The sequence below is a fragment of the Phacochoerus africanus genome, chromosome 1 (genome assembly GCF_016906955.1).
Source record: "Phacochoerus africanus isolate WHEZ1 chromosome 1, ROS_Pafr_v1, whole genome shotgun sequence".
NCBI lineage: Eukaryota > Metazoa > Chordata > Mammalia > Artiodactyla > Suidae > Phacochoerus > Phacochoerus africanus.
Window position 1 is genome coordinate 205,314,731 of NC_062544.1, and position 15,396 is coordinate 205,330,126.

Genomic DNA, 15,396 nt, shown 5'->3' on the forward strand with positions numbered 1-15,396 from the left:
TACACTAGCCAGAATGGCCATCATCCAAAAGTCTACAAACAGTAAGTGCTGGAGAGGGTGTGGAGAAAAAGCAACACTAGTACACTGTTGGTGGGATTGTAAATTGGTGCAACCACTGTGGAAAGCAGTATGGATTTGCCTCAGAAAACTAAACATAGAACTACCATTTGACCCAGCAGTCCCACTCCTGGGCATCTACCCAGAGAAAACCACGACTCCAAAGACACATGTACTCTGATGTTCATTGCAGCATTATTCACAATAGCCAAGACATGGAAACAACCTAAATGTCCATCGACAGAGGAGTGGATCAAGAAGAGGTGGTACATATACACAATGGAATATTACTCAGCCATTAAAAAGAACGAAATACCAGCATTGTTAGCAACATGGATGGACCTAGAAACTATCATGCTAAGTGAAGTCAGCCATACAATGAGACACCAACATCCAATGCTTTCACTGACATGTGGAATCTGAAAAAAGGACAGACGGAACTTCTTTGCAGAAGAGATGCTGACTCACAGACATTGAAAAACTTATGGTCTCTGGAGGAGACAGTTTGGGGGGTGGGGGGATGTGCCTGGGCTGTGAGATGGAAACCCTGTGAAATCAGATTGTTATGATCATTATACAACTACAGATGTGATAAATTCATTTGAGTAATAAAAAATTAAAAAAAAAGAGAAAATCCATATTAAGAATAAAAAAATAAAAATAATAATAATAATTAAAAAAAGCTCTATTGAACCTCATGAAGTTTTTGCCTTTTGATTATTTTGGCCTTAAGTCATCTCATCAGGGAGAAATGACTTTGTTTGACCTTAGATTATCAGGGCTGGGAGGGTCCTTTGAAATGAGGGGAAGAGCTTTGTGCAGAGTCACAGGAAGCTGGGGGCAGAGTTGGTTTAGAACTTGGTGTCTGACATCCTAATTCACTATTCCAAGTCTCCCTACTCCCTGCCCCTGCTTCCTTCAGGCATTCTCATAGTTTGGGGTCTAGCTTCTGGTCATAAGTGCATCACTATGTGACATGCCACAAACTAAGAATTTTGTCTTTTTTACTTTTTAATGCAGGGTGGGGATTGGAATTGGGGAAAGCCTGGTAGCAAAGAAGTATAGAGCATTTGGGGTCAGATTAGGGAGATGGCCAAGGTTGAGGGGAAGGGTGCACAGTGATCAGCCCTAAGGCCCAGCCATGATTTGTAAGAGAATGTAATGGGTCTGGTAGACACACTGGCCTTCTGCTAAGTCACATTTATTGAGCAATTAGTTTTTGACTGCACTGTGCTAAGTGCTATGTATATATTAATTAATTTGATCCCCATCAGACTTTTATGAGGTAGGTAAGGTATGCCATTTCTATAATATGGATGAAGAATCTCGGGCTCAAAGAGGTGAAGTCACCTGTCCAGCATTGCAAAGCTAGTAAGTGATCTAACCTGGATTCTGACCACTCTGCTATTCTGCCTCTTTAAAGAGAGTGAGAAGGGGACTGTGATACCTGCTTTACTGGCCAGTAATAGACAGGCTGCATGAGGTGGGTGAGTGGGAGGGGCCTCTTGCATCAGATAATTAGCCTCTGCTGCTGACTGACCATGCACAGGTGAGGCGAGTGGTGAGGAGCTGAATTCAGTTCCTCATCCCAGTGACCCTCTGGATCCAGTCCTTGTTGTAGAAGATGTAGGAATACACTCCATAGCGGTCCTTCTTTCCACAGTCCACACCCCAGGACACTGTGCCCACCAGGTACCACTGGCCACTCTCTCTATCCAGGGTCACCATGGGACCTCCAGAGTCACCTGCACAGGCATCCTTCCCCCCTAGAGGAAGAAGTGATGCAGGTTAAAGTGTCTTCTTCCCTAGCCCCAAATCCAGGGGCACCTCCTTCTCCCCACAACTGACTTGCACTTCAGAGGATTGGGCACCAGGAGGCGCAGCACACCACTGGACTCAAACCTGGGCTCTGAGTGGTTGTCAGAGCTGAGATTTTAGAAAGAATAGGTTCAACTCATTTCATATGAGGAAAGTTGGGCTGGGAGAAGGGAATTATGGAAATTCCTTACTTAGCACTCCTCTCTCTGATGTAGCTCCTTCAGTGGAATCCTTCTCCTTATGACCTTCCTCCCCCACCTCTGCTTCGCTCCTCCCCTTCCTCCTCTGCTCAGACCACCAGCTCTGAGCTCCCCAGCCCTTCCACTGCTGGGATCCGCCCGCTCCCTGGCTGCTGGTGCCCTGGTGTGTGCCGTCCTCTTCACTTACCTTCCTTCTCCCCAGCACAGATCATATCTCGGGTCACTTTCTTCTTCAATGGGGCATAGGCCTCCTGGCAGATGCGGTGATCAACAATTGGGATTTCGATCTGGAACACAAGACCATTGTTAGTTCCACTCCTGGATGTGCAGCTCTGTCTGACTCCCCTAGAGCTGACTCCTCCCCATCCTCTTCCTGGATGAGCCTGAGTGTGCTTTAGACCTGGCCTCAGAAACTGTCCTATGGTACAGGTGAAGGAACACTAAAAGGAGAATCAGGAGATTCATGTTCTGGGACAGCCTTAGTCATGAACTTGCTGTGTGACCCTGTGCATGTCATTTGCCCTCTCTGGGCCTCAGTTTTCTCATCTGTAAAAGAGAGATAATGATACTTGCTTATTAGCACATGCATTATTTCAAAGATAGCAGAATATATAAAACCTATGGGCAGTCTTCTTTTCCTCACCCCTACTATTACTGGTGGTAGGATTTAGGGCATGTGGCTTAATCACTATTTTTTCAGACCTCTGAGACTCTAACTTCTGACTGGAAAAATGAGAGTCACAGTATTTGGTATACTAATCACATGGGGTTATTATGCAAAAAGGAGATGAAGGAGCAGATGCTCTGTAAACTACAAACACTGCATTAATAGCAGGTGGTATAGGGGTTAGCATGGGCCACCTGACAGCAAGCATCACTTACATTCTCCCCTACTACAGCATGCACCTCCAGATACTTGGTCTGTATGTGGTCCATTTCTGTCTTAACATAGCTTGGGAAGTAGTCAGTACTCAGGAAATATTATTTTGAATTGAGGTAATACACTGATACATAAAGGGAAGGTATTTTGATTATTAGTGTCCTTGATTCAGCCTGGGAGTAAATGTTGGAGTACATGTCCAGAGTAAAAAGAGGAAACATTTGAGTCTTATTCAGCCAAACCAAGAACTGAGTGGGTCACATCCTTCGAAAGCACAACTACTATTGGCTCTTGCTGGGAGGGCACCAGGGGCATTCAATCCCTTTGGGGCTGTGGCCTTCCCTGAGAAGTGGATAGAGGAAGTCAGGCAGGGGGGACATGAGCACATGTCCTCAGCAAGCTGTGGAGTGCCCAACTAATATCTATCCATTGCTTATGCATCATTTAAGTGCCAATTTCTGGGAAGCTCTTCTTCTTCTTTTTTTTTTTTAGATTATAATGATTTTTATTGTTTTCCATTATAGCTGATTTAAGTGTTCTGTCAATTTCCTGCTGCACAGCAAGGTGACCCAGTCACACATACATATATATACTCTTTTTTCTCACATTATCATGCTCTATCACAAGTGATCAGACATAGTTCCCAGTGCTATACAACAGGATCCCATTGCTTACCCACTCCAAAGGCTATAGTTTGCATCTATGAACCCCAAATTCCCAGTCCTTCCTACTCCCTCCCCTCCCTCTTGGCAACCACAAGTCTGTTATCCATGTCCACGATTTTCTTTTTTGTGGAAAGGTTCATTTGTGCTATATATTAGGTTCAAAATATAAGTGAGATCATATGGCATTTGTCTTTTTCTTTCTGACTTACTTCACTTAGTATGAGAGTCTCTAGTTCCATCCATGTTGCTGCAAATGGCATTATTTTGTTCTTTTTTATTTTCCTTCTTTTTATGGTTGAATAGTATTCCATTGCATATGCCTTCTTAACACCTGCGGCAGGGTCAGAGCCTTGTTGCACATTTCGGAGCATCCTGTACCCCTTCCTCATTCCACTGATTACACTAACTTCTTTCTGTCTATCCCACTTGACTGTAAACCAAAGGAAGCCAAGGGCCAGATCTCTGTCCTCTTAACACCCACACCCGCCTCCAACATATCTAGTAGTTAAAAAAATGTCTAGTACACGGGAAACACAAAATAAGCACTTGAGAGTTAATGATTGAAGGGATGAATTGTTGCTGCAAATCCAAAATTTCAAGGTACATTAAAAGAATGAATGCCGAGGAGTTTAGAAACTAGCTGTGGCATCACAGACCTGGTAATGTCCAGGCCAAGCAGCTCTTGGAGGACATCTAGCATTGCCCCTGACTTCGCATCTTGAGATACTGCACTGTGGCCTAGAGATACTGCACTGGCCTAAGATCACCCAGCAGATTCCCAGAAGCCAAAACTTGGAATCATGGCTCCTTACTCCTGGTTTACTGTTCTTTTCTGAAGTGACAAGAATGTCAACTTCCAAATGCAATAGTCAAGTTCATTGCTGCAAGGACTGCAGCTTTTAAAGCCCCTTCCTTGACCCATTCTCGGTTACTGTTATATAAGTCTTCATGGAGTGTAGGTGGATCACTTTTTGGGGTGTAAGCCTGCTGTTTTCTGGAAGAACTTCCATAAATTGAGCCTTTAATGAGCTACAGAAACACTGAACAATGTTTACAGACTAGAGCCCTATGACGTGTAGAACGAAGAGATCAAGCTTGTTGGGATTTAAAGTCTCATTTAACTTTGAAGTTGAGTCAGGGCTCCTGGTATGATCACCCGCCCTCTGCCCAAGCCTCCAAACCCCTGAGGGGCACTATGGTGCAGGGAAGTCTAATGCAGGGTAGAGGTGTCAGTCTCTGAAGGGTATAAATTGAACTTCACCTCCATCAGGGTCTCTGGGAACCTTTGCAAGAACTGCTTCCCCCAGCCACTGACGATGACCATGGCTCCTAGATGAGAGAAGACACAGTGAGAGCAGAGAGGTTGTCTATGGGGTTTTCAAAGGGTCGCATCTTGCAGCCCCATCATCCTCTGCCTGTGGGGGAAGGGCTGGGTTTGACCTCTCAGAGAGCAGCAGCATTCTGGGAAGGAAAACACTGGGTTGTAGGTTATCTGCAACAGGGGTTTGGGCATTTGTTTCTATAACATTAGCTGGTTTATTTGTTTACTTGTCTATTCTCTCCCACTCTCAACTAGCTTAGAACCTAGGCTCCATGACAGCAGTAGTCTCATCTATCTTAATGAGTGATATATCCCCCATGCCCCTACAGTAGTGCTGATACATAGTAACTGCTCAATTAATAACTGTGAATAAATACAAAGTCCAGCCTAGCCCCATAATATGCTATGCTGCCTCTGCTTCTGAGCCTTAGTTTCCCTATCCATAAAATGAAGAGAAAAGACTTGGTAAAACCCCTCCCAACTCTGATATTCTAGAAGTCCATGAAGCTGGCAAATCTCAAGGTGATGAGGAAGTGGGTTGATCACTGATAGGCACTAATTCTTCCTTTGAAAAAGAGACTAGATACTGAAAACAGCACTGGGCTTTAAATTGGTCATATGGAGGTTTCCAGCCTAGGGGTCCAAACAGAGCTGTAGCCGCTGGCCTACCCCACAGCCATGTGGGATCTGAGCCATGTCTTCGACCTTTACCACAGCTCATGGCAATGCCAGATCCTTAACCTACTGAGAAAGGCCAGGGATCAAACTTGCATCCTCATGCATACTAGTTGGGTTCATTAATGACTAAGCCATGACGAGAACTTTAAGATCTACTTCTCATATGCTGAATCCTGGGTAAGTCACTTCACCTTGCTGAGCCTCAGCTTTATCCTCTGGAAAATGGGACTAGAATACCAACTCACAAGGGTTTTATAAGTAGCACATAAATTAATTGATTTAAGTTAAGTGGTACATGGTAAGTGTATGCCAGTTGATGGATCAGAACCATACCTGTGCCTTTCCTGTCGGCTGACTTCCCCTGAATACGTCTCAGATTCCATTAAGTCACTTTTAATATAACATCATTGAATGAAAGGAGGTTAGCTGTGACATGGCACCACTGAATTTAGAACAGGATGAAATGAAGTCCAACTGCACTGGGTTGTATTCTTATTCTTTGTTGAATATATTTGATTATCATTTCATTTAAACATCACAACCATCTATGGGGTATTATTCTCAGTGTAGAGGGAAGGGGCTTGAGCTTCAGCAACTTTCTCAAGTTGGCCTGCTAGGAAATGGCAGCATGGGATTTGAGAGTTCTGGTTATTAATCTCCTGGCCCTCAGTTGCAAACGTATTCCTCTATACTCTATTTTGTGATGCTGCGGGTGAGAGTCTGAAATGGCAGATCTGCTTTGTGGGGGGCATTCCTGAAAATAAAGGGCACTTCCAGGAAGCTTGGCGTTACCATTGGCATCACCCTACCAGTGGGTCCTCACCCCAGCAGTGGTGGTTGGTTCCCGTTATTCTCCCTAGCACCACCAGCACAAGGCCTCTTCTGCAGAGTCCGAGTTCCTGCTTTCCAGGGCCCCTGTCCAAGCTTATTGGCTGTATAACCCCAACTTCTTCCTTTTGTTCCTCCAGCTCCAGGAGTGGTGGTTTCTTCCTGCAAGTGCTATCTCTATTATCTCAGCATTTCCCTCTACTTCTCCAGTCCTCCAATACCCTACATTAAATTCTCTCTGTTATAATAACTATTTTGGTTTCTGTGTTCCTGTCTGGATCCTGATGGATATAGTGCTTGTGGTACTGATCAAGCCTACCTGTGCCACCTTGGAACCAGTTCTGACCTAGCTGTTTTAGAGGATGCAGCTGAGGAATCATGAAGACACCATCAGCTGGCTCAATTGGCACCAGAGCCTAATCAATGCTGGAGAAGAGGTCCCTGTGGAGGCACCAGGTGCTCTGCAGAGGTGGGATCATGGGTGGGGAAGGGTACCTTGCTGTGGTGGCCCCTGGGGCAGACAGATGGGCATCACAAAGTCATTTAGCACCGGACTCTCTGACAGCTCCACCAGAGCCACATCATTCTCGAACGTGGTGGGATTATACTGGGGATGGAGGAAGATCTGTTTGGCAGTGAGGCTCTGTTCATTCTCATCTGAACGGCGCCTCCAGTGCTTGCCTGGGCAAGGAGAAGGCATGGGAGGCATGAGGGCAATGGAAGCATGGAGGGCAAGATCATACCTTGTTCCCTGTCAGCCCCGTCCCATCCAGCCCATGTTGCTAGCCTTAACCCCTTTCCTGCCCTTCATTTACCCTTTCCAAGCAATCCCATCCTACCTGCCCTTCCCCACATATTCTCATGGTCTCCAACCTCTGTCTGTCTGCATGATTTTATCCCATTGCCTTATAATACTCATCTCAATGCCCACTGCCACATGGTTCAAACTATATAAATACCCTTTCTTGCCTAGGTCATGTGTTGTCTCCTCCATGAAAACTCTCAGATTCATGAGTTAGAATTCATTTAGTTAGAAGAATTCCCATGGCACTTTACTCGTTCCTCTAATAGAACTCACTGCTTCTTCCTTTATATTAGAGGTATCTGTGCCCATGTTTTATTCCTTTATTAGACTCTAAGTCCTTGTGTGCAGAAACTCGGGCCTCTAGATCCTGGCATAGTGTCAGGATGTAAATATATGCTGAAGTGAACTGAGTCAGCTTGTGGTCTTGATTGTACAAAGGAGAGAGGAAGCTTGGATTGTTTGTGTCTGATCCACTTGAAACCACAGATTCATAGAAGCCTGAGGCCTCTTTGGAGATTATCCAGATGGGGTGCTTTATTATAAAAACTGAGGCCTCATGTGCAATGACTCGCTCATGGTCCTACCACCTGAGAATCACAGTCTTGGGCTTAGAAGCAAGTCCCTGGACTCCAGTCCCGGCTCATCCTTTATCTCAGGCAACTGCTCTGATGCTTGGGTCAGTAGTCACCCCCCTCCCCAGAATCACAGCTGGCTTCAGGAATCAGCTTGCCCTTCACTCACCCATGATGATTCTGAAGACAGAGGGGCTGAGCAAGTCCAAAACATGTACAGTCGGGTCCTCTGAACCCAGTGACTGGTGGAGGCAGTGAGCTGCAGTCACAATCCATTTGGAGCCTGAGAATAGAATTGTACACATCACTGTCTGGCTTGGCCTTGTCCTGCCTCCCACTGCCTTGAGCTGAGGGCCTTCGGACCACTCCTATTCATTGGCACCCCTCTCCCTTGCATTTCACAGCTCCACATCAGAAACCCATATGATTCTAACCTGAAGATGAGGAGCTGAATCTGTGATTTCATCTGTCCTTTACAACTCAGGTCAAAACTTAATGTTTTTGTTTGTTTGTTTGTTTGTTTTTGTCTTTTTGCTCTTTCTTGGGCCGCTCCTGCGGCATATGGAGGTTCCCAGGCTAGGGGTTGAATCAGAGCTGTAGCCACCAGCCTACGCCAGGGCCACAGCAACACGGGATCCAAGCCGCGTCTGCAACCTACACCACAGCTCACGGCAACACCAGATCGTTAACCCACTGAGCAAGGGCAGGGACCGAACCCGCAACCTCATGGTTCCTAGTTGGATTCGTTAACCACTGCGCCACGACGGGAACTCCAAAACTTAATGTTTTAAAGATGATTTTAGGGCTCCCTTAAACCCATGGGTTTGGTGAGCTCCAGACAGCCCAGGGTGCCCACAAAATACTTTGTGCCACTGGCTGCCCTCTAGGGCTTTGTTACTCAAGATGTGGTCCCTGGACAAGCATCAGCCTCACCTGGGTGCTTCTTGGAAATGCAGACTCTCAAGCCCCACCTGAGGTCTACTGAATCAGAATCTGCGATTGGTAGTAAACTCTGAGGATTTTAATAAGCTCTCCGAGTCATCTCTATGCATATTAAAGTTTGAAAAGCACTGTTCTACATGGTGCTTCTCAACTTTGGGTGCATATTTGGAATCATTTGTGGAATTAAAAACAAACACCGCCCCCCCCCCCCCCAAACTAGGGCCTAAGCCTGAAGCTGACCATCTAAGCTATGAAAGTGAGACCCAGGTACAAATACACTTTAAAAGTTCCCCAGAGGAGTTCCCTTGTAGCACAGTGGGTTAAGGATCCAGTGTTGTCACTGCAGTGGTTTGGGTCACTGCTATGGCACAGGTGTGACCCCTGGACTGGAAACATCAACATGCCATAGATGCAGCCCCCCAAAATTATAAATAAATAAATAAGTTCCCCAGATTCTTCTACATCACCAGGGATGAGAACCATTGTTCTGATCCAAACCTCTCATTTTATAGATATGGATTCTGAGGCCGGGAGGAGAGCTGGGATGTCTGGGCCACCCTGAAGGTTGGCGACAGGGCCAGGGCCAGGCCCTCGGTCTCCTGATGGTCAACTTAGCACATCTCCTTTATCTTGGTTTTTTCCCTTGATGGACAGGTTCTTGTCCTTTGCTTAATATAGGGTCAGCCTTGAGTTTATCCTTAAGGTGGAACAGAGGACAAACTCATAAACAGGGGAGCCCAGAGATATACTGGGGTGAGCCAAGCAAAAAGAAATGTACCAGCACTTTAGGACGGGTTGGGTATGAGGGTAGAACTCAGAGTTCAGAGCAGAGTTCCTTTCTGGAGCAGGTCCCAGGCTCCACTTGGCCTTCTCAGGAGCACCTCTGTGCTCTGGCTACTGCCTTCAGGATAGAGGTCCAAGCACACCACCCTCTTTGCCCTGGCAACATATTTTTTTTTTTTTGGCTACACCCACAGGATATGGAAGTTCCAGACCAGGGATCGAATCAGAGCTGCACCTGCCGCCTATGACATGGCTGTGGCAAAGCTGGATCCTTAACCCATGCACCATGGATCAAACCAGCAATGCCACTAATCAGAGCCAGGTCATTACCCCACTGTGCTATAGCAGGAACTCCCCCCCCCCCCCATGGCATTTTTGATCTTTCTCCACAGCCAGGATATGTCGGCTAATTTTCCAGGTGGATAAAGTGTGACGAGTTACCCAGATTAGGGAGCCTGCTTTGGAACAGAGCTCTTAGATTGAACTAGGATGTGCAATGGTGAGTCTAAGGACACAGCTTTTCCTCCCAGCTCTTCAAACACTGAGTCCCTGAGCCCTAGCCCCTCTGCTCAGGCTTCCGGGCGGGTACTAAATGGGCACGTCCCTCTGTTTCTCAGCTCCTTCTCTGCTTCTCCTGCCTTTTCCCACCCTTTCCTCCTTCTACAAAATTAACAACAGAAGGAGAGAGACTCCAGGAGAGGAGAGCTGTGGGAGGGCTAAGTGTGTGTGATCTTGTAGCTTGGCTGAAGTAGAGAAGTAGGAATACACATGCAATAGAAGCAGATGAGCCCTGAACGTCATCACACTTAAACAGTCAAGGCTTCAGAAAATGAATCTAACTCTTAAAACCGTGGGCACACAATCCCTCTTTTTACTCCCATGCTAACAAAATCAGAAATGTCTTTGCCCCCTTCCCCTCTCCCTGTCTACTCCTCCCTTCTCTCTGCTTCTCTTCTGAAGCTTTCTTCTCTTCTGGGTTCTCTCTGCTTTTCTACCTTTCAGGATTCTCCCCCTCTCCCTCTTCCTCTCCCACTCCCCCAATTTTTCCTCCCCCACCTCCACCCCCCTCTCCCCCCATCTTATGCCCTATTCTCATCCTCTTGTTTGGTTCCTAGTTGGATTCCTTTCAGCTGTAGCACGACGGGAACTCCTACTTGTTTCCTTTTATTTTCTGCTTAATCTCTCTCCACTTCCCTCTAATTTTCTAGGTCTCTCTTTTGATTTCTATGTATCTTTGTCTTTCTAACCCCTCTGTCCCTTGACCCCTTCTCACTCTCAGCAACCCCCCCACCCCCGCCCCCGCTGCCTGCTCCCTGCTCTTCCCCCGCCCAACATTTGCTCACTCTCTGTGCACTTGAGGAAGCTCTATAAAGTGAGACTGCTCATCTTTGTCTCGGTGGAGATTCAAGGATCAATCCCCCATTCGGGTTACCATGTCATGCATCCTGGGATGTCCGGACTGCAGCCCTTGCCCGGCTCAGTGACTGCCCTCGGGGAGTCTCCGGGGGAAATGTCCTCACCGAGTATATCCCAGAGGAGGGTGGGTCAGGGCCAGGCAGGGCGGGTAACCCCAGAGCTGCCCAGGTGGAGGTGGACACATCCATGCCTGCTTAGTCTTTGATGGGGTCAGCAGACTCTAGATTGCTATTAATTTTTATTATGATGTCAGAGCTGGGCTGGACCTTAGATCACCTGGACCAAACTGTGGCAGGAAAAGCCATCAGCCATTTCTTTCTTGCCTTCACTCCCACTCTCAACCACATTCAGTCCATTACAAAATTCTGACAGTCCTATTTTACCAATAGCTTTGAATCTGCCTCATTTCTATTCCCCATCCCGATTCTCATTCTGAGGCTAATGACTTCCCTCCCCACTGTTGCAATAGCCACCTCACTGGACTCTTGGCTTCCAGATTCACCCTTCTTTCAATCCAGGCTCTCAGGAGAGAACTTTCCAGAACATGTTTATAAACTTGCAGGTGGAGTTCCCCTGTGGCTCAATGAGTTAAGGATCCAGTGTTGTCACTGTTGTGGCTCAGGTTGCTGCTGTGGCACAGGTTCGATCCCTGGCCCAGGAACTTCAACATGCTGCAGGCACAGTCAAAAAGAAAACAAAAACCCAAAAACCTGCAGCAGCATTCAGGATAAAATCTAAATTCCCAAGCATGACATTCAAGGCCTTTGTAAATCTCCCTTCTCTGACTCCTCCAGAGTGGGTTTTCTGTTTCTCGCTGGTCCCATAGCACAGCCTGGCACAGCCTGACTTTGAGCTGCATAAGTGTTGCAACCCATGTTTAAAGGTCTTCCAGAGACTGACCAGAGACTGACCAGGGCTCAGGAGGTGGTGACTGAAGGAACGCCAGAACAGAACACATGCCTCCTGGCTCCAGCTAAGGGCTCTTTCTACCACCTTGTACTTCTGGATCTTGCTACCAGTGCCAAAGATTCTCAGTGAAGACATATTGTCAGTCTCCAGGAAGAGGGTCAGGTCCCTTTCCTTCCACCCTACCCTCTAATCCTGGCCCCCCACCCATTCCACCTTCTCCTTACCTAGAAGGGATCCTCCACAGAAGGGCTGCCCATTCGGATGTGACAGCATGGCAATCCAGGGGGTGGTGCCCTTCTGGGCCGGGTGTCCGTTGAAGATCCTGGCCAACAGATTCCTGGAGAACCTGGGGGTCCCACACACTGCAGCCAAGGGAGGGAAAGTCAGATCATACTCTGGGCTCCATCTTACCCTTTGCCAGAGCTACTAGCTCATCACCCTCTGTTAGGAGCATCTGCTATTTTTGATCTCCCAGCATCCATTGCCTCTTTCAGTAACAGCCACCTAATTTTTCTCTGAGGTCCACTCTTCCCTTATCCTTTGTCCATATTAGCCTGAATTCCAATGATCTTACCTCTGGTTCTAGGAATGTGACCTGGACCTGACTAATGAAAGCCTTTTAAACTCTGGTCACAGTGATTGCTCAGGAATGAGAATATAACCTTGGTCAGGTCAATGAAAACCTGCCTTGGGAATTTTGCTTGAAGATCCTTCTCTGCTGGGGTTGCTAAGCTGCTGACTATAAGCACAGATCTGCCAGTGATCACTTTATGGAAAGTTTGCTAAGAAAGAGGCACTAACAGGAAAAAAAAAAGTGGAGATAGAGGATAAATGAAGCAAGATAGAGATTGTCATCTCAATGTCTGTGCCCCTTGATCTAACCATACCTGGTATGAACTTTTTCAACTATGTGAGCTTATAATTATTTCTCTCTTTTTTATTCTTTTTTTCCTCCTGTAATCTGTTTATGTTTGATTTCTGTCAGATAAATGGAAGGGTCCTGAAATAAACAATTTTCATTCTATCCACAGGGATCTCTTCTCCCTGGAGAAGCCCTTCCTTGGGCCTGGGGGTGGAGGGGTTGAAGATCCTCACAAGTGTCTGCCTGCTCCATATTTTGTTTCTACTGACTTAGATTCACAGACACAAACACCTTGGAACTTACAGCTGGATAGCTCTTGGAGACCATCCAGTCTCTCCCTCTCATAATGAAGCTAAAGAAACAGGCCTAGAGGAGAGAATTGACTCTAACTCTAGGCCTCCTGACTTCCATCTCAGGACTTTTCCCCACTCTGGTCAGCACCACTAACTCTTACCTACATGATTCCCGTATCACTCATACCTCAAGTCCCTGGATCCAAGCAATCATCTGCCTTCTTTGTGGCTGTCACCATGCTGCTGAGTAGGGCTGAGGGAAACCATAGATGACTGGGCTGCCACCTTGCCTGGATCTGCAGCATCTCCCAGCAATCTCATTCCAATGCCCTCAGCCAGCTGCTCAAGTCAATACCCTGCCCCATTCCCAGCAGGTACTCAGAGTCCACTGAGTGGGAACTCCCCAACCATTTCTCCTCTCCATCTGCCCCCTCTGTAAACTTTCTTCTCTTTAGAACTAACCTTGGGCTCTGGGTCTTTTTACTTCCAAATCTTGGGTACCTGGCTTTGAGGATTTGCACCCCTCTCCTCTATCCTGCATATCTCCTTTGTCTATGTCTCCAAACATGGTCAAGTCTTCTCTTCCTAAAAATCAGATTTCCACTTTCCCTGCTTCTCATTCATTCCACAGTCTCTCCTCTCCTCTCTTCCAAAGAGGAGTTGACAGTGTTCACACTTTTTCCTGTCCTTTGGAGATGAACTCGAAAGAAGAAAGTGCCATGCTCTGTAAAAACTTGGAAATAAAGTGAACATTTGGATATTTAATCGATCCATAATCATAGATGGAGATACAATGGTTCTGAGCCCTTAACTGGAACTTCAAAGGTGATATTTACTTATTATTTAATGGTGAAATTTAATCTCATGTATTCTTCATCACTAGGAATACTCCTTGCCTCTGGCTGCCCGCTATTAAAGCTGGTGCACTCATTGTTTTAGATGAGACTAGAAACAGCGTTGACTTGTTGAAAAAGCAAAGCAAAAGCCAAAGCCTGGAAATACAGACTTATTTGAAGAGTCAGACTCTGAGGTCAGAGTAAAAGATTTGTAGGTTTCAAGAAAGCAAAACCTGGAGAACTGAGCATATGAGCCAAAGAGAAAGGAGAATGTAAGGGCTGTGTTTTGCCTCAGGAAAGAGCTAAAAACCCAGGAGAAGCCTGGAGAGAGAAAGAGAGAAAAGGAGGGAAGGGTGTGTGGGAGAGAGGGGTGGGAAGGGGGAACGAAGAAGGAGGAGGTGGAGGAGGAGGAGGTGGAGGATGACAAGGAGGACAAAGAAACAGGGAAGGAGGGTCAGGAACTTCAGATGCACACGAGCCTCCTCCCTGGATCCTCTCTCAGAGCTGACAGTAGAGGCTGGGTCCCTATGCCCAGGAAGGTCCAGCCTGGAGGAGTCCTCTGGCCTGTCCTGGGTCATCTGTCATCTGCACTCTTGATCACTTCATCCCTCTTGATACTTTCCCTGCTTGGCTTCTGTAACTCTTCTCTTCCGTGTTCCTGATTTCTCTTTTTTGTCTCTTTCTTGGAGTTTCTCTTCTTCTCTCTATGCCTTTCCTGCTGATGTTTCCCTTGTTCAGTCCTGGGCCCTGTTTTCTTTTCTGCAGACTTCCAGTAGAGAGAGTCATCTCCTCCCACGCCATCAGACCACTTAGACCCTGATGAATTTCAGAGCAGTGTCTCTAATCTGCCCTCTCCTCTGAATTTCTTTTATGTCTCCAGCTGGATTGCTTCCTCATATACAGCAAACCAAGCTCTGGTCTCCACCCTTCACCACTGTCTCCCCTTTGTTATTCCAGATGTCTGTTAATGTCTGCAGGACCATGTCCTTGTTGCCTTCCTTTTCTTCAACCCTTGTATTCAATCAGCCACTAAACTGGTTAAAAAAAAAAAATCACCAGGAGAAGCAGAGAGTATGTGTCTTCTCCTCTCCGTGTCACAATGTGCTCTCCATGCAACCTCATGACACCTCGGTGTCTCCATATATCCCAACATAAAGTCCAAATACCTAGAGGAAAGTAAAAATCTGAAATGTATTGGAACACAAGACATGATAATCTTTGAAACTGGCTACACTTAAAGTGTAAGGCATAATGCAGGTTTCTTTTAGTCCTGATGGTATAAAAAAGCATGATAATTTCATTTCAAACCCCAAACAAAGGCAAAACATGAGCAAGTCACATGGGGAGTCCTCACTAACAGATTAGCCTGTGTTACTCCACATCTCTATATCCATAGCGTTCCTGATGCCTCAACATCAAGCCCTGCTTGTACTACTTAAATGTTATCAAACTCCCTTACCCACATCTACACTGTCATGCCCTAGGTCTGGTGGGTTTTCACCACCTCTTTCCAGAATGGTTAGGAGTTTCC

General features: G+C 46.5%; 1 protein-coding gene across 1 annotated transcript in view; it reads right to left on the bottom strand.

The window, feature by feature from the left end:
• Nucleotides 1-874: 874 nt before the first annotated feature.
• The window catches only part of MASP1 (MBL associated serine protease 1), a 64,738-nt gene continuing 50,216 nt past the window's right edge, over nucleotides 875-15,396 (bottom strand). The window contains exons 11-16 of the mRNA XM_047788605.1: nucleotides 12,099-12,236; nucleotides 7,994-8,107; nucleotides 6,943-7,128; nucleotides 4,882-4,949; nucleotides 2,263-2,362; nucleotides 875-1,823 (exon numbers count right to left, since the gene is read on the bottom strand). Coding sequence (XP_047644561.1) covers nucleotides 1,633-1,823; nucleotides 2,263-2,362; nucleotides 4,882-4,949; nucleotides 6,943-7,128; nucleotides 7,994-8,107; nucleotides 12,099-12,236 — 797 coding nt within the window. The 3' untranslated portion in view covers nucleotides 875-1,632. The remainder of the gene's footprint in view (nucleotides 1,824-2,262; nucleotides 2,363-4,881; nucleotides 4,950-6,942; nucleotides 7,129-7,993; nucleotides 8,108-12,098; nucleotides 12,237-15,396) is intronic.